Source organism: Branchiostoma belcheri, unplaced genomic scaffold (assembly GCF_001625305.1).
Source record: "Branchiostoma belcheri isolate BF01 breed outbred unplaced genomic scaffold, Haploidv18h27 scaffold2, whole genome shotgun sequence".
Taxonomy (NCBI): Eukaryota; Metazoa; Chordata; class Leptocardii; order Amphioxiformes; family Branchiostomatidae; genus Branchiostoma; species Branchiostoma belcheri.
The window spans coordinates 1173176-1201081 of record NW_017803490.1 but is presented as its reverse complement, the minus strand read 5'-3'; the positions used below and the strand labels follow the sequence as shown (position 1 = coordinate 1201081).

At 37.8% G+C, this 27906-nt stretch overlaps 1 protein-coding gene across 1 annotated transcript; it reads right to left on the bottom strand.

Annotated features, from left to right (window-relative positions):
* Positions 1-34: 34 nt before the first annotated feature.
* On the bottom strand, positions 35-25131 carry LOC109468347 (multiple epidermal growth factor-like domains protein 11). The gene is made up of 19 exons (XM_019766596.1): positions 25024-25131; positions 23878-23979; positions 20248-20348; positions 19435-19527; positions 13451-13553; positions 12741-12884; positions 12138-12258; positions 11213-11349; positions 10233-10358; positions 9835-9936; positions 9437-9474; positions 8348-8476; positions 7787-7915; positions 7120-7215; positions 5739-5934; positions 5148-5188; positions 3713-3961; positions 3182-3247; positions 35-2172 (listed from the first exon to the last, which is right to left on the bottom strand). Exons 1-19 carry the CDS (start codon positions 25125-25127, stop codon positions 1970-1972), a joined length of 2280 nt encoding a protein of 759 aa, XP_019622155.1. The 5' UTR covers positions 25128-25131; the 3' UTR covers positions 35-1969.
* Between the last annotated feature and the right edge of the window lie 2775 nt (positions 25132-27906).

Below are 27906 nucleotides of genomic sequence, written 5' to 3'. Positions count from 1 at the left end.
GTTCTTAACACATCTTAACATTAGCCAGGTTTTCTCAATATACAAAATAAATATTATATACAAACACTTTCAAGTTTTGATGTTACTGTGTTCAGTATGGCACTAGTCAAGTTTTTCTCTTGCAAAAAGTAGGAAACTTTTGTAGGTCTTTGAAAACTGTCAGAAAATGTCGAAAATTTGTACAAATCAACCTCTTTGACAAATTCTTACCTCTAAATTGTTACAAATGAAACAAGGGCTTATAAAACTATACTTCAATTTACAATGGAAAAAGTAATTTCGTCTAGTTTCAAAGTGGTAATACAACATAATTATGATACATTGTACATGGAACTATACGTGTTGAAGTTGAGATTAAAATGATACATTTTAAGGCAACAAGTCATTGATAGTTAGTAATCTGACAAGAACATAGAAGTTCAAAAGTCTGTGACAGTGTGTTCTACATTTTTCTTGCTGTTCATGATTTTATAGTTTTGCTGCTTCAAATTTACCATTATGTTCCCATGGTCTATATCAACTTGAATACTATTCTAAAGTTTGACACTTCAACTACAACGTCACTTCGTATAGTACTACACTTCAGCTATGCCTGTACAGCTTTAACTTATACGGTACTAAATGTATCTGTATCCACAAGTGGTTGGGCCAGAAGCTATTGGCAATTTTCAGAAAACTAGACTTAAATTGTTACTGAATTCATACCTCAGGCAACATACCGGTTACAATATTGCAACATGTACACTTTCGTCTAACTGTTTATGTTTTGAGATATAAACAATGTACAGATCTATGCAAGCCTTATGCTGATTATTGTAATTGTTAGAATTTGTGTTTTTTTTTTCAAAGAATTATCAAAAGGTGGGGCTTGTTGGCATCAAGTACAATATGAGCATCCTCACTTGATTTTTTAAATCTTTAAACCAGTATAGCAGAGTGACAATTGTTATTTCTGCAAACTGCGGAAGAAATCTGAACTGTTGAAGATATTTATGAACGTTGCAACAAGACAAATCCATCTATTTACATTCAGAAAAAACTGTACACTCAGAGACATAACAAAAAGTGGAGAAATTGTCTCTTAACTTTACTGAAGTATCATAATTTTCCAATCTTTAAGATTGGTGACTCTATCAATGAGAATATAAAACAATACTTCAGTATTTTTTCTAGGTAACTATGTTTTCTTTTTAATTATGAAAACTGCTGATGTTATGTACACCTTTCATAGTTTTCAGTATCTTAAATTAGTTTTTCCTTATACAATAGACAGAGCCAGACAAATGTTAGATGAGTATTTCATGAGCCAAAAGCGAATTTTCAGTTTAAGCACGTAGCTTAAACTCTTGAGTTTGATTCAGCAGAAGGAAATGTAAGACTTTAAACTGGTGTGAAGTTTTAAAAAAGTTGGGTATCACATAACAGGTATATTTCTTACAGCACATCAGCAAAATGTACTACGCCTGTGTGAAATCTGTAATGTATTGTGCATTGTTCCTTGGCATATTTAAGGATGACAACCCACCTATAGTTTAGAAATGTTGTGTCAGAAAAGATGACATCTGTAACAGGCAAAATTTTAATGCAACGTTGACCAGACATCCAAAGAGAACTGTGAAAAATCCAAGTTTCACACAGGCACAGTACATTCTGTCGAAGTGCTACTAGTATTTCTAACTGGCAACAAAGGACATAAATGCTTAATCTCGTTTTTCTCCATAATACTGCCTTATATCTTAATCTCCAAGCAGATCATACGGTGGCAAGGCAGTAACCATTGGCCAGAAGAGTGTCCATTAGCCACCGAACGTTGGGTGGCCAATGCATGGATACTGTCTGGCCAATGGATACTACCTGGCCAATTTGATACTGTCTTTTGCGGCCACTGAAAGATCTGCATTTAGGAAATACCTAACATATTTTACTGTCTTTTGTGGCCACTGAAAGATCTGCTTGGAGACTAGCATATCTAGCAACTAGAGGCTATTCTATCGGGTAGAGGGATGGTGTAGGGAGCTCTCTGTGGTATTGTATCGTAGATGTGTGCGTCAATGTTTTCTGCGGAACCGAAGGTGTCGTTCTCATAAGGGTTGTCCAGTAAGATGGGAGACTCAGGACTGCTGTAGCTCTCATCATCAGAGTCACTGTGTGTGCTCAGCGGTAGGAAAACTCCTGAAAAGGACAACATATAAAATCCTATGAAGTCCAGAAGAACTACTATCTGTGAATAGTTTCATCATTTTGGTATGTCACTGAACAAAGAGACTTTTCTTACACAACCAAGAGGTTTATTCAGCCGACATTTTGGTGACTGTCTGCCATTCTATTCTACTACTTTAGAAAGTTCTCCAACAAAAGTAGTGGTACTTAAAGGTTACATGAACAATGTATATAACATATCTTGAAAGTTCATCTGTGTTGGTAGAAATCATTATGAAGCAAGTTTAAACTGCTATTTCCAACACAACAAATTGGACTCACCCAAATTTTCGACTGTACAACTCCAGTCTTTGTCAAGGAATGAACAATCCACCGCTTCCGTGATTGCAGTGGATCATAGGTTGTCTCTGGCACCATAGAATTTCTGTAACCTATGATCCACTGCTCACAGAGTCACGTGTGCTATCTGCGTGACGTCACGGAAGCGGTGCATTGCTCATTCCTTGACAAAGACTGGAGTTGTACAGTCAAAAATTTGGGTCCAATTTCTTGTGTTGGAAATTACAGTTTAAACTTGCTTCATAATGTATAACATGATGCGCTCTTTTCCCCAGTAGAGGCTTCACAGTTTAATCAAGTAAGATGACTTGTTGAGCTGATTTAATGTGTGGATTTGTTTACAAACCAAATGTGTGAATGTAGCAGAAAAGATGACAGGAAAGAAAGAAAGAAAAAGTCAGAAACGGAAGTGGAGGCCAGTTATAGCAAACCTTAGCGTGCTTGGTTTTTCCATGGTGTCGAGTTTTACCACGTTTAGAATTACCAGGAACTACAAACACGTAGAACACATCAACACAGAAGAGAACAAGAGGGAGGGGACAACAATACAATGTATGTATTACTATGTTAAGTTAATATATGAATTTACAAAATTATTCCAAAACTCTTCAATCTAATATTGTAAAAAGACGAGATATGAACCGTAAATTAGAACATTAAAGAATAAAAGTCATTTTATTACCTTTTCCTTTATTTGTTAGTTTGGTCCTCATGTCTTCATATCGAGGATCACTGCCACCACAGGCTCCTGAAAAGGACATTCGAAATTCCGTTATTTCATGACTGGAATTGCTGCAGTGCACACAAAGATTGCTAGAGGGCACTCTTTAAGTTAAAATCAACAGGTGGACGCATTTACATTTAGAGTAGAAAAGCAAAAATGATAACTTCCATGCTGAAGTTACGATGTTTCGGGAAGGGTTTTGTGATATCTATTTTATCATAATTTCAGTTCAAGCTGTGTAACATCTACTCTAAATAATGTGGAATAAAGGGTTATAATGGCGTATATGGTGACATAATCCCTGGTCAGGTGCGATAACCACCGAATAAACCATAGAGTGAGCGTAGCTGTATAGTGGTGAAGTCCAAAAGGTGGTCAGTTATTCTAATCACCGACCACTTTTGAGGTTACGGCCTGATAACCGATGGGAAATGGAGCTTTCTGATCGGTTGACGTCGCCCGGCTATATGATAATGTTCGTTAGCGTACCTAGCTCGTTAGGGTCCCTGTTTATCTTGTAGTCGTCGGCCTCTGCGTACACGTGTTCCTCCGCTCCGCCCACCGCACCAAGTTTCTCCATCTCCAGGTTCTTGAAGGACGTGAAGAGGACGTTGTTGGTCATGTTGGGGGGCGCAGTGGGGACGGGGCGCCCGCCGTGAGCTGGTTGATTCCGGTACAGCGGGTTGGGAAGGTCTGGGGGCGATTTCGTGTCCGTAACGGCCGCCGCGACAATGTCATCTGAAGGAGAAAAGTAAGAACCGGTAAGTAAAAAAATAAGTACAAACACTTAGAAATTCTACATCTTGGTAATCTAAATGTGACAACTCTGAAGTTGTTACGTACGCGACTTTTGTTGACTGAAATGTTTTATTTTACACTATGTGACAAGCCTGTAAACTTTGTTTTGGGAAAATTAGACAAACCATCTGATGTGTAAAAATTGGAAAATGTTTACGGTAAGTAATATCTTATCACAGCTTTGATCGAAATGATTCAGGATTTTGTTCCAAACTTATATTATAAACAATTTTGATGCCTGCCCTGGGATCATACCCAAAATCACCTGATTTAGAATCATAAAAAATCAACTTTATAAGGTTCAAAAATCAACATATATTTGTAGAAATCACCTGATTTAGAATCATAAAAATCAACTTTATAAGGTTCAAAAATCAACATCCATTTGTAGAATTATCCTCCAAATCAAAATGATTGCAGACAATACAATTTTTAACCCTCAATCACCCAAGACACCGTGGTTATGATTTTGTACTACACACGTTGACACTTACATGTAAACGGAGATGATATGAAGGTTCAGGATGTCCAGGGAAAGAGTAACACACAAGTGGAAAAAAGAAGACAAATGTTTGTTATGAAGTTGTTAGTTAGCACATCTACAAGCATGAAATATTATCTTTATCATACTACTCTTCAATATGTTACTTTAGGCCACACCAATTTAATTTGTTGGTTCTCGGATTCGCCTCTTCCTCTTTTTCTGATTTGAAAAAAAAGAAAAGATTCTGGTTCTGAGTCAATGCAAAAATGCTTATATTTTGTATAACAGTTGAGGAAAGTCCTTTTCTTCCTAGCTGTTACAGTTTTTCCATCTATCAATGCAGTGGTTTGATTAAAAGTTCAAAATTCATTGCTTAAATATTAACCCAGCCTTTTGTGTTGACTTCATGGCTCCTATTGTAGCATTTGGGGCTATAATAAGATGCTTAGACCTGTTGCTTCATATTTTTTCTGAAAAAATAGGAGAACCAACAAGTTAAATTGGTGTGGCCTTAAGTTCTGACTGCTTGTTTGGCATGTGAAAGATTATGTGTCTCTTTGCTAAAATAGATAATTAGTAACACACATGGTTTAAAATGGTTAAAAAACATTTCAAACATGTTTTGCACATTCAGGTCCTCACCTGCATTTGTGTAGTCATTTGGTCTGGTGGTAGCTTGGTAACTGGAAAGGAAGGAATGACAAAAAGAGTGTTAGTCCTCTCATAAAATTTTTTTGGAAACATTTTCTTGGATCATAATGTATGGACTGACTGCAATCTGTCACTGCTTTTATGGACAAAATTTGATATTTCAAGCAAAGAAATTATGAGTGGCAATGTATCTTGTGTAGATGTGTTTCAAACATATACACCATACATGAAAATTTGTAGCAAGACTTTCTGTACTAAATGTAATATGTTAAGGGAATGATTTTAGCATCATTATGTTTACCAAAGGAAAACATATTGTTTTTGCTCTGTTTCCTCTTCTCCTTCTCCAAACAAATAATGTCAATAACTTGAACCAGACATCTGCCACCATGGTAACTGGTGTAAGCTCCTTGGTTACATATTGTTGCAATTTTATAGCAGGAGGGATTTAGTTTATACATTGTAGCAGGAGGGGTTTGAGTAAGAATTAACAGAGCAGACCATATGCAAAGGTAAACATTATGTTTTTGTTTTGGGAATGTTTCCTTAGTTTCTAGACGTTCCCAGCGCAAGAATACTCACACGACAGACGGGAGCCCGTTGAGTCTCTTCTGTTTCTCCTCGCGGAGTCTGCGCCGGTACCACACCACCACCATGATGAGTAAGACCAGTAGGATGACCATAATGACCACTCCGATGATCAGGGCGATGTGCTTCCCCGCACCAGCAGGGTCCAGACTCTCCACCTTATCTCCTGTTCTTCCTGATAGCACTGAGGCTGTAGAGAGACAAATAGAATAATTACTTAGTATAAAAAATGTGGTACTATTCATTAGCCACTGCCTCCAAAAAACTAGAAAGGCCAATATTTGCTTTGGAGCAAATACAGCGATGGGTTCACCACATTTTACGACGTCATGGCAGGGAAAGAATGAGAAACACAAGGGAAAACAATGATTTACATTGATATAACTATAATATGAAGTAACATACAACTAAAACAACAGTTGGATAGCTATTTCCTACTTTATTGGTTAGGATTTTTAATTGCATAATGCAAACTGTTGATTTTCAAAATAAATAAAAAAACGTTCATGCCCCGCATTCCAATGCTGGAGCAGAAAAGCTTGAAATACCTACCAAAACACTTGAATAAAGACATACTGTCAGTATGGAAATCTCTGTGCAGGTGTTAATCAAGTTAAATCCCAACAGCCAATCAGCAAGAAATGCTCTGTGCAGGTGGAAATGCTCTGTGCTTGTGTTAATCAAGTTAAATCCCAACAGCCAATCAGCAAGAAGTATAGAGGAAAGCTGCATGCCTATTGGTTGATGCCCTGCATTCCATTGTGATGACTCATGCCCAGACGTGGTAATCACGGTACACTAACACAGTAATACATTTGCTATAATACAGCCAAAAAACTCAAATAAAACCATTCTAAAAGCCTGTATCACAATAATTTAAAAAACGCCTAGGGGTATTTGCCCACTGTACCTCCATACCAAATTTCAGGACCTTGGGCCCTAAAATGAAGAAGCTGAATCCATTTAAAAAATGGCAGGAGGAGAAGGAGGAGGAGAAGAAGAAGAAACATCAGAAAAAGCAATATGGTTTCACCACACCACGAACCATAATGATCACAGTTATGTACATATGGCATGGTTTTGTACAGGTGTTAATTGAGTTAACCCAATCAAATCCCAACAGCCAATCAGCAAGAAGAATAGAGGAAAGCTGCATGCCTATTGGTTGCTTGCTCTGCATGCCATTCTGATGACTCATATATACATAGACTAGATATTTTCTTTTAACCTTTCATATCTCTATGTTCCCTTGCAAGTAAATTATCATTTGTAATAAAATAACCCCCAAAACAGTTCAGGAACTCTCAGTGTTATGGGGAGATTTAGCATGCGTTCTTTTATAGTAAGTTAAAAATTATTAAATACATGTACTTACGATAACAAGCTCCTGTCACCCTGTCACATGTAGTACCATTGTCACAGTGGAGACACTGTTGTTTGCAGTACAGGCCATAGTACCCTGGGGAACATTCTGAAAATATAGGGTAAAAAAGTTGTTACGAAACCATCAAGTAATCACAAGAATTATAGATCACAACTATCCCAAAATGATGAACATTTAGGTACATCCGGCTTACAAAATTTACAAGAAATGCAAGTTAATATTCCTGAGATTTTGGCTACACTACATGTAAGCAACAAATCCTTTATACAGGTAATATTCCATTTCAATTCAGCCCTAATTGTTTCTTATCTAGAAATAATGCAAATATGGTTGTTTTATTTCGAGAATACTTAGGCCTAGGAAAAAAAATTGTGTTTCCTGTTTCCCAACTGACCCTAGAAAAACCAGCCGACCCTAGCCTTTTTTTGGGGGGGGTGGTCCTCTGCAAGGGACATAAATAATTTAATTTTTCGAGCTGATCAACCTTTTCTAGCTCCATGATCTGACACCAGAGTAATAAAACATTGTACAATTGGTTTTCTAAGAAAGAAAAAAAAGATAATTTCTATCTACCGATCCTAATTTTTTCAGGACAGAAACAGGAAACACAACATTTTTTTTCCTAGGCCTTAGGAGAATATTTTTTGAGAATATTTACCTTGATCACAGAACCTCCCCATGTAGCCAGCCTTACAGTAACAGTCTCCGTTCACAGGGTCACAACTTGCATCATTCTCACACAGACACTGCTCCTTACAGTCTTTACCATAGTGGCCATGGTCACAACCTAAAACACAGAAGAAGAAAAAATCAAACATTTAAAAAGCAAAAGAACAGGCCACAGGAAGAATAACTACTGTCAAGTACATGTATGCTAAGTGTGGATACTATTTATACTAATAAACTCAAACACAATCATATAAAAAAATTATACAAGAAAAGTAATAAAACAGCCATTACCATAGTAATCATATAATGATAAAAATGATTGTTACCTTGAACAAAAGGGACAATATAGAACTACATATTCAATATTAAATAAATTCAAAGAACAAAAAAGATACACCTGGTAAATAAAGACGATGATTCATATGTATAGACATAACATGAAAACCATAGAAATGATCAAATTCCGAGAAATAAACTTATGGATGCCCAGTTTTAATGTTGCATCCATTTTGTAAGTAACATAAACAAATCAAAGCAAACCAAATCTTACTTTCTGAACATGTAGGCCCTCTCCATCCCCTAGAACAGTTACAGACCCCTGAGACAGGGTCACACTGTGCTCTGTTAGCACAGTCACACGGGTACCGGCACCCATCTCCAAACATACCCTGGGGACAAACTGTGTGCAGCACAAGAGACACAGACATTAACCAAGGAAAATCAGGTGCCGAAATCAACATAACATCATGTAGTGCTGTGTAAATCCACATATAGGTTCAGGTCTAAATCAAGTCCAGAGGTTTAGGTTCAGTTCCGGACTCGTAAGTCTGGACCTAAACCCATAGCATATACAAAATTGCATGTTGGCAACTTTGCAAAGTTGTTGGGACAAACTTTAGCCACATAACATGGTGGCTGACACATGGCAATGTTTTCTTCATTTTGCACCACAGATTTTGGAATCTATGGAAGGTTTTAGGTGGTTTGAAAAGAAAAAGGGGTATGTGACATGTTTTTTTCTGGTAATAAGTCCAGAATCGATTCTTGACTTTTAGGTTTTTTTTTTACTTGAACCTAAACATTTTTACAAGTCCAGAACCGGTCCAGCGAACCGGTACACAGCACTACTGTTATGTACTGCACAGAATAACAAGGATCTATATAATTGAGTTCTTATAGACAGAACCAAGAAGATTTGGCGCACTATAAAGTGTTAATTATTGTATAGAGAACTCAAACATTACTCAGGGAAAACCAGGTGCCAAAATCAACAGAACTGTTACATGTATGTACTGCATAAAATAACACATATATAAGGCATTCTATAGATGAATTCTTATAGACAGAGCCAAGAAGATTTGGCACACTATAAAGTGTACATTACTGGAGCAAAATCAGGAGGACTGGTACAACATGTATATGTAGAAAGTAAATGTCATTTACCACATAAAACACTACAATGGCTCTGTAATTGAATGTCATACATTCCACCTGACAAAACACAGACTGAACAACTTTTAGGCAGGCTTGAACATTGAGTTTCTGACTTTTTGTTGATTTATTTTACAATTCTAAACTTCTAATTAATAAAAACAGAAAAATACTTTACACCAACTGTAAATTAAGATGTAACACTCACCATCTTCACAGTCCTCTCCTTTGAAACCCCTTGGACACCTGTTTCAAAGACGTGAAATATGTATTTTTTAATCAAAAGGACCTAGACCACATTTTCTGTACAATCAAAATAAACCACAACACCATCTCACGTTAAGACACTCAGCTTCAAGAAAGCTATTATCCAAACAGTGTCACCTAGACCTCTACTTTAAAAAAAATGTTGATTTGTGTGTTTATTGTTGATTTTGTGATGTGATGTAATGTGTGTCATTTTAATGTATTTACTGTATTAACTTTTTGTGCCATGTAATTACAATGTATGTCATTTTAAATGTACGTGTGTGAGCCTTGGAAGATTAGCCCAGCAGGTTGCGTAATAAGTCAAAAGAAAAATGATACTTTTAATGAAGAACACACCTGCAGCTGCCATCAAAAGGTGAACAGGTGCCCCCATTCCGACAGGTGCACCTGTGACTACAGTTCAGTCCATAGTACCCATCCTGACACTCATGTTGACACCTGTAAACCAAGGGAGCAAGTCTTAATAAAGGATTATGGCAAACATATTGTTTTTGCTCAGTTTCCTCTTCCTCTTCTCCAAACACTAACCTCTGACCTGGTCTGTCACCATGGTAACTAGTGTAGGGTTACATAATGTTGCAATTTTACAGCAGGAGGGATTTAGACTCCTGTCTGCCCATATATTTGTTTGAGTAAGAATTAACAGAGCAGAACATGTACGAAGGTAAACATTATACATAAATGAATACATTTGCTTTGCAAATGTTACCTTTCTAGTTAAAAAAATTTCTTACCTTTTCCCCCTGTACCCAGGCAGACACTGGCAGACCCCGGTACGTGGGTTACAGGGACTGGTCTCACAGCTGCACTGTTTCAGGCAGTTAGGGCCATAGAAACCCACATCACACTCCTTCTCACATCTGGGGAATACAACAGAAAACCACAATATTAAAGGCATCCATTTCAATTTCAAAGCAGCAAAACTGGAAATATTTTGAATAAGGCAATTTTTATGATATTGACACAAACTGCTTCACATTAGCACATTTCAATCATTTATTTCATACTTTGGGTATTTAAAACTGCAGAAACAAGCCCCAAGATGAGTCCTTTATTTTATGGGAGGTACCCTAAAAATCAGCCAAGGGCCCTTCCAGTAACCATTTTCCGTCAGAATTTTGGGTATCTTTGCAAAGTTGATTTCAGGAGTTGTTTAAAGCTTTCTAGTGATGATGCCACAACTGTACTTGGTGGCAACGAGTTCCACTCCACGATAGTTCTAGGAAAATATGAGTTCTTGAACATCTCAATTCTTGGTTGATAACTCTACAATTTGAAGGCAGAACTGTTGCTTGTTCTTTTCTGGGCTGGTGTCAGATAACATACATTCAAACACTACCAAAAAACATAACTGTCCACACTATGCATGATGTACAAAATGACTAATAAACTGGTGGACGTCCCAACTACTAAGTACCTAATACCTGCCCAGAAGAGAACAAGAAATAGCCATGCCTTCAAGTACCAGAGTTATCAATGGAGGATCGAGGTGTTCAAGAATTCATTCTTTCCTAGAACTATCGCAGAGTGGAACTCACTGTCACCAAGTACAGTAGGGGCATTGTCATTAGATAGCTTTAAACAATGTCTAGAGTTAGAAGTTCAAGGGCTAGGTGTAACAAGTCGATCGGTGTAATGTAGCCAGCTGCCGCCGCGCCGCGTGCCTGCGAAGATACAGGTAACTGTCTAGCCAACAGTAACAACAGTAAGTTACCTTTCTCCCGAGTATCCAGGTGGACAGCTACACTGTCCTGTAGTGACGTTACAGACAGCTCCGTTGTGACAGTTACACGTACCGGAACAGTTGATACCGTACGTACCCTCAGGACATGGCTCACCACACACCTCATTCTGTGAAAACATACAACATTAACATAAGAGCTCACAGACCTACCCTGAACCGAGACGGGAGGCGACACAAGTTATCTGGCATGTATAACCTGCTACTACGATCACGTTGGGCGACACATGAGTTATCTGGCACGTATGACCCGCTACTACGGTTACGTGTCTCTGACGTCACGTTCCAAGAGTAGACGGGTCCATTCCATGAACAAGGTTGAAGGAGTCAGCCAAAAATTTGGGGTAAGTCCCAATTCATTCCAGTGTTGGAAAGAAAGTTTAGTTTTCATTTCATAATGACTAAGTCTTGTACCAACACAGATGAACTATACCAACATTCATCTTTTTTAATTCGCTTAGAAAAATTTGGTACCAAAATGCTATATTAGATTAATTTTGATAGTATGGAGAAGATTCTTTGAAATTTCATGTAACAGATTCTTATTTTGAATTTTTATTTTCTTTATAGCCTGAAGAAACAGTGTTTAGTAAAGTCTTGATTATGGAAACAGAAGGCACTACTTCCATAAATAGTTTAATAAGGTTGGTAAAATATAGGATACAGGAGTTCTTTTAATGACAAAGATTCCTCACCTAAGTACTTACTCACCTAACCCAGCCACGTTTGGGATTGCAAAAGCGCCACCTACATCAGCTACATACAGGGGCGAGAAGCAGAACTCAAGTCAGAAGCTCTGAGGAAGGTGTCTGATAGACACCAAAATGTCAGCATTTAGGTGAGGAATCTTGGTTGTGAAAAAGAAAACTCCTGTGTCCTAGAAGGCACTTATACTTACAGTAAAGCCGGCTCGACATTCGCACAGCCCGTGGATATGGTGGCACGTGGCGCCGTTTTGACACTGACACTCCTGCGCACACTGGTCTCCATGGAAACCAGGACTGCAACGCTGCTCACAGCTACAAAATGAAAAACAATTCGTACATAAGTCAGTTTTTCTAAACAGGGGAATAAGGGCGCTGCTCCCTCATGTAACCAGCCAGTGCCCTTATATCTATTTATGTTTACCGAAGGAAAACATTGTTTTTGCTCAGTTTCTTCTTCTTCTTCTGTTCCAAACACTGAACTCTGACCTTGTCAATGACCTGATTTGTTGCCGTCTCTCACCATGGTATATGGTGTTTGTTACATAATGTTGTCATTTTATAGTAGGAGGGATTTATACTCTTGTCTGACCATATATATGAAACTATTGGAGTAAGAATTAACTGAGCATTTGCTTTGAAAATGATACTTTTCTAGTTTCAGATTGAGTACACGGGTCCATTCTGTGAACAAAGTTGATGGAGTCAACCCAAAATTTGGGTAAGTCCCAATTCTGTAATCTAAGTGTTGGAAGTTAAAGCTTAGTCTTTATTTCATACTGTAAGAAAATACTTACTATGGCCCAGTGAATCCAGCACTGCAGCTACAAGCCCCTGTGACAGGATCACAGGTAGCCCCGTTCTGACATTGGCAGGTCTGACGACAGCTTTCCCCGTACGTACCCGCCGGACAGAAGAACTCACAGTGGTCTCCGTAATGTCTGCAGAGGAAAACAGTTTGTTATAAATACGAAATTAATTTCAACAGATTTGGGCATAGTACATTGTTTAAACCGGTGCAATAGCTCAATTGGTAGGGAGGTCGTGAGTTCAAACCCCGGCCAGGTCATACCAAAGACTTTAAAAACGGTACACACTTCTTTCTCTGCTTAGCACTCAGCACATATGAGAAAGAGTGTGGGAAGGTCAAACACACATCACTACCAGCGGACTAACCCCCTGCTGTAGTGCCCTGCACAACTGTGTGTCGCCCAAGGGCTACGGAAATGAACATGGGCACCACAACCTATGCTCTGTATAGAGCACAGAAGACTCCAGTCAGAAGCTCTGAGGAAGATGTCTGACACGCATCGAAATGTAAGCAGCTGAGAAACACTACTGGTTGTGTAAGAAAATACATTAATATCCTTGTTTGTTATACCAGATACACACCAACAACATGAATGTTTTCCAGGGCCCCACTGTAATTTAGTGTAAAGCAGTGGTATGACACTGAAGAGAAAGAGAAACAAATAAACAAACAAACAAACAAACAAGCTGTACGTACCCAGGTAGACAGGCACATGAACCATCCACAGGGTTACATGTAGCGTTGTTAAAACACAGGCACTGCTGCAGACAGTGGGGGCCGTAGTGCGAGTTGTCACAGGCTGGAGAGAGAAGAAAAAAATTAGGTTACTTAAAACATTTCCCTTTACTCTTTTATCTTGTAACAAAGGTAACCTACAATCCCTACACTTTTGTGAATAATTTCAGCAACAAGCTTAAGATTCTTCCGTGAATAGTTTCATCAGGTTGGTAAGACACTGAGTAAAGAGACTCTTTTTAAAAAACCAAGTGTTTTATTCACAGCCGTTTTGGTGACTGTCTGTCACCTTCCTCGGGGCAATTCTGACTGGTTCACATTGCACTGCAGCACAGGTGTCGCTGCTGTAGATGCATTCCAAAACATACAACATTTACACATCTACACATATGCATGATGCTGCAGTGCAATGTGAACCAGTCAGAATTGCCCTGAGGAAGGTGACAGACAGTCACCGAAACGTCAGCTAAATAAAAGTCTTGGTTCTGTAAAAAGAGTCTCTTTTTACTCAACAAGGTTCTTGATTCAACAACAAGTAGGTTTTCATCTGATGTTTTGGTGACTGCTTGTCACTTTCTTCTGAACTGAACCAGTCAGAATTGCCCCGAGGAAGGTGACAGACGGTCACCGAAATGTTGGCTGAATAAAACACTTGGTTGTGTAAAAAGAATCTCTTTACTCAGTGACTTTACCAACCTCATGAAACTATTCACCAAAATGTCAGATGTTACATGTAAAACCAACTTGCTGTTGAATAAATAACTTACATCTCACACAATCTTCACACTTGAGAAATTAAAAGCTCTATCATTATCAGAAGTAGTTGTGCACATTGCTAACTCAGGTGTAAGCAATTGTCACAGCCCTGCAACCAAACCCTTCCATTTAGACCACCACCCAAGGACACTGGCATAGACACCTTTCCACCATCTTTTCACCAAAGTATCCGTAAATCTTGGGAAGCCATTAATTTATAGACACTCCAGTGCAGATTTTAGGGTTTGGAAACTCAATTTTTCAAGGTCAACATTCTAGCTTACATATCTACATACTGAGTTGAAACCACACTGTCCCAAATGTATATTGACCTTCATGGAGCAAAAATTTCCAACGTTCTGACAGAAAATGGTTACTGGAAGGGCCATGGGCTGATTTTTACGGTACCTCCCAGAAAATAAAAGACTCATCTTGGGGCTTGTTTCTGCAGTTTTAAAAGCCCAAAGTATGAAATACTGATTCAAAAGTGCTAATCACAAAGATTGCCTTATTCAGAATATTTCAAGTTTTGCTGCCCTGAAATCGCATTGGATGCCTTTTAATCTCTGAAGCTTGCTGTGCCACCAACATCAGCACCCAACTGCAATTATACCATATTTGGTTCAGTCCTAAGTATGTGATTGTTAACTCCTGAGTCTCTATCCCCGTATAGAAAACCACAGATCACTAGCCGACACGAAAACATGCCAAGGGTCATCCTACTGTTGAAGCTATAGGATTAAGTTCAGCAAATTAGAGACAGGTACAGTCAATAGAAATCAACACAGCCTTCAGATTGGAGAGGGGGTCTTGGAGCTGAAGAGGTGTGTGAATGGGTAAGGCCACAGCAAGTAATTTGTATGGATGACATCAGCTCGCGCATTAATTTTCTCCTGATTTTGAAAAAAAAAGAAAGAAATTTTGTTGCCTTCTGACAGTGGTCAACATACCGAAAATGGGCAAAGATGTCTGTTGCCATGCCGGAACGTGGATGGCAGATAATTATAAAGAGAGGAGACAAGAAAATGCCCTGATTTAATGTTTTGTTTCTTACTTTGATGCAGTGATATGTAATGTTGGCTGTGTATATGTGGTGTTGCCACTGAATCAAAACCATTTGTACAATGATTGAGTCAAATTTTAAAATGTAGAAACCTTGTTTTTTTTGGGCCCACCTTGCTTTTTTTCGCCCGCTCGCATTAGATTTGGAGTCTGCTGAGGATGTCATCCGTAAAATTTACTTGCTGTGGCCTAGGATGGCCCCAGGTGATGTCCAAATGTCAAATCGCACAGGTGTCTCTTAGCATAATCCCGAATGACCTCATTTATTCCAGCCGGATTACCAACTTGAAAGCCAGGGTGAACCAGTGACGCCATCGCGGGTTTTGCCGTCTAAGCACGCCTTTTTGAAGATGGCTTAGGAACCCAAAGATTGGGAAAGCGGTGGGGCAATTACAGTCTTTCGTTAAACAAAAACGAAAAATCAAAAACATGCTTTCGTGATTGTTCTCACATAAGAAGGAAAAATGCTTGTCAAATTTTGGAAAAATTTTGTCTAAGCACGCCTTTTTGGAGACGGCTTAGGAACCCAGAGATTGGGGAAGTGGTGGGGGCAATTATTGTCTTTCGTTAAACAAAAACACAACAAATGAAAAACACGCTTTCGTGATTGTTCTGACGCATAACAAGGAAAAATGCTTGTCAAATTTTTGAAAATTTTTGTCTAAGCACGCCTTTTTGAAGATGGCTTAGGAACCCAGAGATTGGGGAAGTGGTGGGGGCAATTATTGTCTTTCGTTAAACAAAAACACAACAAATGAAAAACACGCTTTTATGATTGTTTTCGCATAACAAGGAAAAATGCTTGTCAAATTTTGGAAATTTTGTCTAAGCACGCCTTTTTTGGAGACGGCTTAGGAACCCAAAAGATTGGGAAAGTGGTGGGACAATTATTGTCTTTCGTTAAACAAATAACAACAAATAAAAAAAACATGCTTTTATGATTGTTCTATAGCATAACAAGGAAAAATGCTTGTCAAATTTTTGAAAATTTTTGTCTAAGCACGCCTTTTTGAAGATGGCTTAGGAACCCAGAGATTGGGGAAGTGGTGGGGGCAATTATTGTCTTTCGTTAAACAAAAACACAACAAATGAAAAACACGCTTTTATGATTGTTTTCGCATAACAAGGAAAAATGCTTGTCAAATTTTTGAAAATTTTTGTCTAAGCACGCCTTTTTTGGAGATGGCTTAGGAACCCAAAGATTGGGAAAGCGGTGGGGCAATTACAGTCTTTCGTTAAAAAAAAACGAAAAATCAAAAACCTGCTTTCGTGATTGTTCTCACATAAGAAGGAAAAATGCTTGTCAAATTTTTGAAAATTTTTTGTCTAAGCACGCCTTTTTGAAGATGGCTTAGGAACCCACAGATTGGGAAAGTGGTGGGGCAATTACAGTCTTTCGTTAAAAAAAAAACAAGAAATGAAAAACATGCTTTTGTGATTGTTCTTGGAAACAACAAGGAAAATGCTTGTCAAATTTTTGAAAATTTTTGTCTAAGCACGCCCTTTTTGAAGACAGTTTAGGAACCCAAAGATTGGGAAAGTGGTGGGGCAATTACAGTCTTTCGTTAAACAAAAACAACAAAATGAAAAACACGCTTTCATGATTATTCTGGCATAACAAGGAAAAATGCTTGTCAAATTTTTGAAAATTTTTTGTCTAAGCACGCCTTTTTTGGAGACGGCTTAGGAACCCAAAGATTGGAAAAGTGGTGGGGCAATTACAGCCTTTCGTTAAACAAAAACACAACTAATGAAAAACATGCTTTCATGATTGTTCTCGCATAACAAGGAAAAGTGCTTGTCAAATTTTTGAAAATTTTTGTCTAAGCATGCCTTTTTGAAGATGGATTAGGAACCCAAAGATTGGGAAAGCGGTGGGGCAATTACAGTCTTTCGTTAAACAAAAAACAACAAATGAAAAACACGCTTTCATGATTGTTTTATAGCATAACAAGGAAAAATGCTTGTCAATTTTTTGAAAATTTTTGTCTAAGCATGCCTTTTTGAAGAAGGCTTAGGAACCCAAAGATTGGGAAAGTGGTGGGACAATTATTGTCTTTCGTTAAACAAAAACACAACAAATGAAAAACATGCTTTCATGATTGTTCTCGCATAACAAGGAAAAATGCTTGTCAAATTTTTGAAAATTTTTGTCTAATAATGCCTATTTGAAGACGGCTTAGGAAGCCAAAGATTGGGAAAGTGTGGGGCAATTACAGTCTTTCGTTAAACAAAAATGACAACTCAAAAACATGCTTTCATGATTGTTTTCGGAAATAACAAGGAAAAAAAATGCTTGTCAAAAATTTTTGAAATACTACAAAGTTGTACAACATCATGACTTGAAAACTTCAAAGACAGTGCTTTAATTTCTATCATTTCCAAATCTTCCTAACACTTTACAATATTGCATAATGCTACACAATGTAAAACTTTTTAAAATGCTATACTATTACTAGAATTCAGTGTACAATATGTCCTTATTACACTATAAATAGCCCAAGAAATGACATGTTACTATTCAGCATGAAAGTCTTTGATCTGTCTTTCTTCTAGACAATTTTCAGACATCACAGAGAAAACCCTATAATTTTCAACGTCATTACTCAAATTTGTCTTAACCCCATTGAAGATTCACAGCAACATCTTGAAGAGAAAAGGAAATCTCCTAAAGCTACGAAAACGTGGAATATGGTTGTCAAAGGATAAGGGGCAAAAGTATGGCTCAAAGAGGTGTGGGTAGTGTTGTGTACCAGTTTGCTGGACTGGTTCTGGACATGTAAAAATGTTTAGGTTCAAGTAAAAAAAAACCTAAAAGTCAAGAACCGATTTTGAACTTGTTTTGAACATGTTTTTAAAAAAAACATGTCGCATACCCCTTTTCTTTCCAAACCAACTAAAACCTTCCATAGATTGCAAAATCTGTGCTGAAAAATGAAGAAAACATTGCCATCGGGCATCGTCAAGTGTCGGCCTCCATGTTACGTGGCCACAGTTTTGCCCAAACAACATTGCAAGGTTGCCGACATGCAATTTTGTATATGCCATGCATGGGTTTAGGTTCAGACTTACAAGTCCAGAACTGAACCTACAATGTAAACCTCTGGACTTGAATCCGGACCTGAACCTGAATGTGGGTTTAGGTACACAGCACTAGGTGTAGGCATCTTTGCTGATGACACAAACATACTGTTTCTTGTCAAGTTTGAATTGAGCTTGATCTGTGGTGATTAAGTAATCCTATAATCTCTTTAATCCTGTAACTGCCTTGGCGCATCAACACAAGGACAGACTGACAAGTTACAGAACTCGGTAGAAAAAGAACCTAGTCAGGACAACAACAAAGACTTACCTGTATAATAATTATAAATGAAATAAGCTGGATTTACGATGTTCTCACTGTGTGTAGCAAGGAATTTTAATCTGAGTCAATGATAGGACAATTTTTGTAATTTAGTTTTGGGCTTTTCAAAACTGTGACATGTTAAATACACAGTAGGCCTGAAAACAAGTGAAATAGTTTGGATATTTTTGGTGACAAAGGATGGAAAATAATAAAAATTTCTTATTTATCTATTTATTGTTTATTTCAGGGATGACGGCCCAAAGTTTACAAACACTTAACATCACACAAACACATATAAAAAATACATCAAAGTATTTACAGATAGACCCAACTCCCGAAAATAGTGGGTCACCCAATTTTTTTGTTTGTATGTTTTTTTTTTTGGCAATGGCTCAGGGGTGGATACATTTTCTGTTTTTGCATGTTTTCTCAGGGCTTGAAATACCACCTGCAAATGCATCTTAGTATAGTTAAATTGGAACTGTGCAACTAATTCTGATATCTACCTGCACCAAATCCATGTACTGGGTTTATATACAAATGTAGGTGTACATGGACTTTTATTTTCATTGACTGTTACCACCACCACTGAATGATTTCTGAACAGTTTTAGTGTGATCCATACTTCCTAAATTCTGAGTAGTGCAGGTAAAATTTGCCTAGTACAGCTAATTTTCAATGTTACCTGCACCAGTGCAAGTATGCAGATAAATGTATTTCCAGAACTGTTTCTGGGGACTGAGGCCTAACCAGGGGTTTACTGAAGACCTATAATACGTACCACTACTGCAAGTGTCCCCCCTCCACCCAGCCTCGCAGGAACACTGGTTCGGTGACTGGCAGATCCCATGGACACACTGTGGCTGGCATACAGCTGGGGGAGAAAATATGAGAGAAATTATTTTTCAGTTCCCAAAGGTACTCAAAATATGCATTGTTTGATGGGTTTGAATATGACTTACTGAGAGACAGTCATTGAGAATATTACCATTTATTTCTTCATTTATTGGTTTGGCTGTTCATAATATTAGTAGAATATTACTAGAATTCACAATTAGAGTCTATGGCAAATATAGAAATATAAGAAGCTATTATCTTATAATAAAAGTTTATCTGTGTTGGTAGAAATCATTTTGCCTTAAGTTTAAAGAGTAATTTCCAACACAAAGAATTGGAGTTACCCAAGTGTAATTGTGTAAATGCTCGTTTCTTCACTGAGACTGAAGTTGTACAGTCAAAAATTTGGGTAAGTCCATCCGTGAATAGTTTCATTAGGTTGGTAAGACACTGAGTAAAGAGACTCTTTTTACACAACCAAGTCTTTTATTCAGCCGATGTTTTCGACAATTGGGAATGTATTTTAGCAGTGACACCTGTGCTGCAGTGCAATGTGAATCAGTCAGAATTGCCCTGAGGAAGGTGACAGACGGTCACGGAAACATTGGCTGTATAAAAGACTTGGTTGTGTAAAAAAGAGTCTCTTTACTCTTTGGGTAAGTCCAATATTTTGGAAATTACAATTTTGACTTATGGCATAAAAGCCTTCTCATAGCCTGGCTCTCAGGCATTATCTGTTGCAGTCTCCTTGACTCACCTTGACAGTAACTGCCTACTTCAACATAGCCTGCACAGCACCTGTATACAGCCTGCACCTGGGATATCCATTTGGACTCATACTGTACTCTGTACATGGTCCTGGAAAAATACAGCAAAAACATTATTATTATTTTCACAGGTTCTTTTCGTTGGCAATCATGGCAGAGAAGAAAAAATTATTTTTTTACAATCTTCTCTAGTTATAATATATATCATGCAAAAATTGGCAGCTTTGAATTCTTCGTTTTTGAATTAGAACATTTATTGCTTTCTTCTTATGAATATTGGTCTGTCTCTAGTAATCTTTTCACTAGTTATATGCAAAAATTGTCAGATTTTGAATTCTTTGTTTTTAAATTAAAAAGAATTTTCTCATGAATATATTAGTGTGCCTTTTACCAAGGAGGTTATACTCCATACAAGGCCACATCAATTTAATTTGTTGGTTCTCGGAGTTTTTCAGAAAAAATATGAAGCAACAGGGCAAAAAAAACCCCCAAGTCTAGGCATCCTATTATAGCCCCAAGTGCTACAATAGGAGCCATGAAGTCAATACAAAAGGCTGGGTTAAAATCTAAACAATGAATTTTGAACTTTTAATCAAACCACTGCATTGATGGATGGAAAAACTGTAACAACTGGGAAGAAAAGGACTTTCTTCAACTGTTGTGGGCAAAATATGTGCATTTTTTAGTTGATTCAGAACCAGCATATATTTTTTTTTTGCAAATCGGAAAAAAATGAAGAGGCGAATCCGAGAACCAACAAATTAAATTGGCGTGACCCTACTGACGATATTTGGGCAATGAGAAAAAAATTTCACTCTTTTCCAATTTCGATTCAGAACCAGCATCTTTAAAAAAAAAAATGAAGAGGCGAATCTGAGAACCAACAAATTGAATTGGTGTGGCCTAACCTCCTTTGCTCTCACAAACAGTGACAAAGCAAAAAAGTGCAGTAAATGCTTCAGATGCACTGGCTACACTGGTATGTCACCTTGCATACTCCGGCGATTGTGGTCTACAATTCAGACAGAACCGGTACCAAACACCCAACCTTTTGTCTGCAATTCTAGCGTTTCGGCCAGCAATGTCGTGTTCTAACTTTACCGACAACAAAACAAGACCCACAACACCAATATTTCCTGCGGCATTTAACCCAATCACTGCTGAAAATACAAACACTGTGTTCTTCTATTCCTCTTTTTCCTGGCAGCAAGCCTATACATGTACATGTATATGTCTCCCTTCTATGATTTCATAACAACACAGGGCTCAAAATACTGGGTGCATGTGCACCTTAGTGCACCCAAATTTGGAGCTGTGCGCCCAATTTTTTTCTGTGGGTGCAATGGTGCACCCAATTTTTTTGTAGGTATTTTTGCACATATCAACAGTATTCAGGATATTCTTGGCATCTAAGTGTCAGAAAATAATCAAATCTTTGTTGAAGTACTTGTTTAAAATTTTGAAGTTAGCTCCCATTTCACATTCAAGCTCAAAAGAGGAGCAGTAAGATCTGTAATTAGGTTTTGTTTCATATGGTGCACCCAAAAAAAATTTGTGCACCTAATGCTTTAGGTTGGGTGCACCGGTGCACCTATTCCCAAAAATGAATTTCAAGCCCTGAACACTAGTACCTACAGCAGTTATTGTGCTATGGTGGGGCTCTCCTGTGAGAATGTATACATGTGCTTTTGTAGGATTGCTTTGTAAGAATGCATAACTGCATGTCTGTGTCTCCTGTCTGAAAACCCACCTACAATAGAAGTCGTTGGAAAACAATACCTACCCTGCTCTTAGCTTAACAATAACATCCGCTATAGGGTGATGTCACACTTTCGGGCCTTAAGTAGGCAACAGTGAACCTTTGGTCACTGATGAACTTAATAAAATTGCTTTTATTTCTGAAGATTAATGCTTAACTCTTGCAGTTGAAAATATACTACTCCTTTCAAACATGAAAAAAGTCGGCACTTTTTGGTTTCCAATATTTACACGATTGTAGCAACTTTTTAAAGAATTGCGTGATTGCATCTTTTCATGTCTTCCTTTTTGTCCAACAAAGGGTAACTTTCTGATTAGTGCTCTACATACGATACAAACAGAAATGTATGAAATGCTTAGAAAGTAGAGTATAGAGTCCAGTTATGAGTTGGTCTGTAGGCTTAGTAGAGACACCATGTTTTCAGGCGCCATAAGAGCTTGCTTTGTATAGCACCAGTCAACCCGAACTGCCAGCACGGTCTACGCCATCGCACAATCGTCTGGAAAACCCTCGTCTGAACGCAACAAAATTACGCCACCTTGTATACCGTAGGGATCTTAGCACGGCAAGCCTGGATTGTAAAGGTGCAGTCGTCTAGGGATAAGCTCGGAGATCTAAGCTGCTTTTTATGCGTACGCAGGAAATGGTCAAGTGGCCTTCTGTTTGATTTGGAGTTTTGTTCTGCTTTTGAATACATCTAAAGAGTAACAGTTGTATAGAACTGCACACTACTGTTATTAAAAAAGAGACCAGCCAATATATACAGATTAACTAGTGGAGAAAATACAGTGTATCGGCCTAAATAATGACAGGTAAGGTACTAGAAATGGGGCATTGTTTGTTGAGTGGATAAAAGTACTGTTGACCTCATGCGGCATTCATTATACCACTTCAGTTTGGATAATCAGGCTTTGCAAAGAAGGAAAGTCAACAAGTGATTTAGTCACACTCAAAGGATGTGTATCTATGTAGCTTTTGAATGGAAGTGATGTTTTCTTTCTGTTGATACTTTTGAACATACATTTTGTAGCCAAAGTAAACCAAGCCTTGCAAGTTATTGCACTAAATGTAAATGTATGTGCCTCACTTTAGATCTTATTGTGAACAGTTTCTAAAAATAAAAATCACTATACTATACTTAAATATTTTGTGTTGAGAGCTCATGTAATGGAATATAAGTATTGCTGACCCCGACTCAGTTTTTGGTTGAACCATTTTAAAGACACCAAGCAAGAAACTGCATTGTAGATATTTTTTTGACCTCTATTTAATCTTGAAGTTACATTGTCGGCCGTGAATATGTAGTGTCATGTCATGTTGTAGCATATAGTATAATGTTAGAAGTAGATATAGTCTCACATACCACTGTATTTTCTTTCTATGTTGTTTTTAACTGCAATTAGCCCTCGTGCAAGTATTTGCAATAAACTTTCTATGATTAATTAATAACTCAAGTTATTCTTTAGTTTATTTATTATGTTAGTTTTATGATTAATATTTCCTAAATTTCAAGGAGGAGGACGTTGTACAAGCCTTGCAGGCTTCTTTCCTCCTCATGCACACTGTTTTTTTTCCTTTGTTTTGCATATTTGTTGATTAATGGGGGCCTGCATGGGGGGGGGGGATCCCGACAACGCTCTACGCTAAATTAGGAAGACTCTTGATTACGCTTTACGTTAAATTCCAATTGGCTACAACGCATTAAGTGGGACTAAATCGGCGAATACGCTCTACACAAAATGTGCCAATTATGCTCTACATTGAGCGGTCCGTCTACGCTTTACATAGAATCAAAACGGCCGATTACGCTCTACGGAAACGTTTCATTTGTGCAAATGAATAAATGAAATTAATGACAAACCTTCTGCGTGTACATCGGAAGAGGTTGATAATGTCTGTACAGGAGGTGTAGTAGACTTGTTCATACGGTTTGGTTGCAGAGACACGTCTGCTCACCAGCACCCTGTGTAGAAAAATAAGAAGGTGGGGAGGGGGCACAGAAAGATTCAAATTCTCTGTACTTCAACAAAATAGTTTACAGAAAGCTCATACTACATGGCAATGCATAATACAAAAGACCAAGTGGTTAGGTTGGTCACTAGACTGAGTAGTTACATGTACGATTCCTGACATTCCTGGTATTAGACATTAAACATGCCCTTATGGCAGGGCTCGAAATTCATTTTTGGGACTAGCACCCAACCTAAAAAATTGGGTGCACAAAAAATTTTTGGGTGCACCATATAAAATCTTACGGCTCCTCTTCTAAGATTGAATTTGAAATGGGAGCTAACTTCAAAATATTAAACAAAAGAGTACTACAGCAAAGATTTTGTTATTTTTCTGACCCTACGTGCCCTATGTGCCCTAGACACAGTGTACACACATTTATCTACTGTCTCTATAGCCTCAAAAAGGCTATGGGACTACCTTTACCTTTAACTTTTAAGTAAGGCCATGTTGATTTGATTATATGGATGACATCCGCGCGCGCATGAATTTTCGGCCGTTTCCAAAAAAAAAAAAAGTTTTCAACCATACTGTAAATCGTACAAAACAGTTGCAAAATGAGCAAAAATATACCATAAGTTACAAAAAAAATTGATAAAAACTATACCAATGTCGTAGAATGCCAAAATCAAACGAAAAAAGACGAAATTGTAAAGAAATGAACTTGAAGACTAGATTATTCGCCAAACCATATTCTGTGCCATTTGCTCAACCCTCATGACCACGTAGATTTCATAATGAAAAGAACTTTTTTTTTTTTTGCAAAACTTTTTTTTTTATTTGCACGCGGTTTTGGGGCTCCCGGAGGATGTCATCCATATAATCAAATCAACATGGCCTTACATGTATTGGACAAAAATCTTTGGATCACAATTTGTATTCTCCAATACTCAAGTCTTTTTAAACCAAGAATGTCAATCGTACTACGGTATCTTCATTTCTTAATCTTAAGATGATCGTTTCACAAGGATGAAAGATGGCGAAAGTTGCTACTCACGTGTCATGGACCAAGCAGACGTTAGGACTGCCAGGCGACAGATCGGCTTCTATTCTTGTCAGACAGAAGGTGGTAACAGTCACCAACAGCAGTAAGGTCTTCATGCTGCAGCCTAGAACAACAAAGAAGTTTTCAGTTAAGCAACATGAAAAGAAACCTACAGTGGGGGTCACTGGAAGCTACAGACCAAGAATGTCCAGACTGTGCATGATGTACAAAATGACTGATAAACTGAAGTATCTGATACCAGCCCAGAAAAGAACAAGAAACAGTCATGCCTTCAAATATCAGAGTTATCAACCAGGAATTGAGGTATTCAAAAACTCGTATTTCCCCAGAACTATCGTAGACAGGAACTCGTTGCCACCAAGCACAGTTGGGGCATCATCACTAAAAAGCTTTAAACAACTCCTGCAATTAAATGTTCAAAAATTGAGTATAACAAGTTGTTGGGTGTGATATAGCTAGCTGCCACCGCGCCGCGTACCTGCGAAGCTGGTGTGTTACGCCAAAGGGCGGTTATACCAGCTATACTGATAACAGAGTCAGTGACCAATATTCCCCACTGCACACAGCTATTTTAACAAACCCTGATGGGTGTTAATCCTATTACTTATACTACATTTTACATTTAAACTTTGCCAATAGTGGCTATGCTAGATATGATACTGTTTAACAGTTGGGCTGTGTTACATAGGACGTACATGTAGTATAGTACACTGTGTTTTCACAAATTGACAGATAGCCAAATGTCTTTGCGTTGTCCAAAATTGGCAACAATCTAAAACTTAAATGCCAAGGACACTATAAAATTAATATAAAATCGCGGGAGCAGTTCTTTCAATAATTATTGATTCTGTGAAATTTTCTGTTAATTTAGCAATAACTCAATTGAACGGGATCACAATCTTTTCATGCATACACAATACATATTCTACATGTATATATGGTTTCAACTATGTTGTGTTGCCTTTCTAAAAAGATTGGCCACAACAGTTCTTTTTAAATTAAGATCAATTCTTCTGAAATTTTGAGATCAATCAAAATGGTTACATGAAATATTAAATCTTGTAAATAACCAGATTTCTAAAATCACATTTTCTATGAAACAGATCTAGACACAATGATAGTGGGAAGAGAGGGGGAGGGCACGAAATGACATGTCAACACAACAATCAGAATATTGCCTTTTTCAGCAATAATATGTCACCAACACTCCAATTTCCAAACACTACACCAAAACAACACACCCACTTCTTAAGTCTGTGAGAAAGTTAAAGATAAGATAAGACAGCACTAGAGTTGACAATACCTTCTTTGTTAGCGCCAGTATGACTAAGCTTTCGCGGCTGACATTTTTAAACCCCAAAGGGGGCATACAGAGGTCACAAAAGGTCGTATAGTTTACCTCCACACTAGTGCACTTGTCAACAAAACTCAGATAACACAAGCTTGGCGAAACACTTAAGCTTGGTGTACATCTCTCGAAACAGTTTGTGTAATGTTCCTTCCCTTCTTTTTTACCTAGTGTCAGTTTTGTAAGAGTTTTAAGCAGCCCATACGGCACCAAACGTTGCAACAATTAACATGTGCAATTGCCAGTGGCTTATACATGCATAAACTGACCATTAAAGTCATTTGAAACACTTTAAACTCAGTGTACGTCTCTCAAAACAGTTTGTGTAATGTTCCTTTCCTTCTTTTTTACCGAGTGTCAGTTTTGTAAGAGTTTAGAGCAGCCCATACAGCACCAAACGTTGCAACAATTAACATGTGCAATTGCCAGTAGCTTATACATGCATAAACTAACCATTAAAGTCATTTGAAACACTTTAACCTCAGTGTACGTCTCTCAAAATAGTTTGTGTAATGTTCCTTCCCTTCTTTTTTACCGAGTGTCAGTTTTGTAAGAGTTTTGAGCAGCCCATACAGCAACAAACGTTGTAACAATTAACATGACAATTGCCAGTAGCTTATACATGCATAAGCAAAACATGAAAGTCATTTGAAACACTTTAACCTCAGTGTACGTCTCTCAAAACTGTGTAATGTTCCTTCCCTTCTTTTTTACCGAGTGTCAGTTTTGTAAGAGTTTAGAGCAGCCCATAAGGCAACAATCGTTACGACAATTAACATATGCAATTGCCAGTGTCTACATGCATAAACTAACCATCAAAGTCATTTGAAACACTTTAACTCGGTGTGCATCTCTCAAAACAGTTTGTGTGATGTTCCTTCCCTTCTTTTTTTTCTGAGTGTCGGTTTCGTAAGAGTTTTAAGCAGCCCATACAGCACCAAACGTTGCAACAATTAACATGTGCAATTGCCAGTGTCTACATGCATAAACTAACCATGAAAGTCATTTGAAACATTTTAACCTCAGTGTACGTCTCTCAAAACAGTTTGTGTGATGTTCTTTCCCTTCTTTTTTACCGAGTGTCAATTTTGTAAGAGTTTTAAGAAGCCCAAACGGCACCAAACGTTGCGAAAATTAACAAGACTTTTTGTGCAATTGCCAGTAGCTTATACATGCATAAGCAAAACATGAAAGTCATTTGAAACACTTTAACCTCAGTGTACATCTCTCAAAACAGTTTCTGTAATGTTCCTTCTCTTCTTTTTTACCGAGTATCAGTTTTGTAAGAGTTTAGAGCAGCCCATACAGCACCAAACGTTGCAACAATTAACCTGTGCAATAGCAGGCAGTAGCTACATGCATTTATAAGCAAACCATGAAAAAAGCAACTGGCATAATTTATAGGGATCAACTTTAGCACATTCATTGTAACTGGCTATAAAATGATTCAAGGATGGTTGGTTAATTTTTATGGACATATATTTTTGTTATAGAGTCCATGATCATTTTCATACAGTATATATACA

Coding starts and splice junctions, on each gene's coding strand:
- LOC109468347 (XM_019766596.1), bottom strand. CDS start 25,127: ATGAAGACCTTACTGCTGTTGGTGACTGTTACCACCTTCTGTCTGACA. Junction 11,350..12,137: donor AATGTCGAGCCGGCTTTACT/GTAAGTATAAGT, acceptor ATGTTTTCACAG/AATGAGGTGTGTGGTGAGCC. Junction 5,935..7,119: donor GGTGACAGGAGCTTGTTATC/GTAAGTACATGT, acceptor GTCTCTCTACAG/CCTCAGTGCTATCAGGAAGA.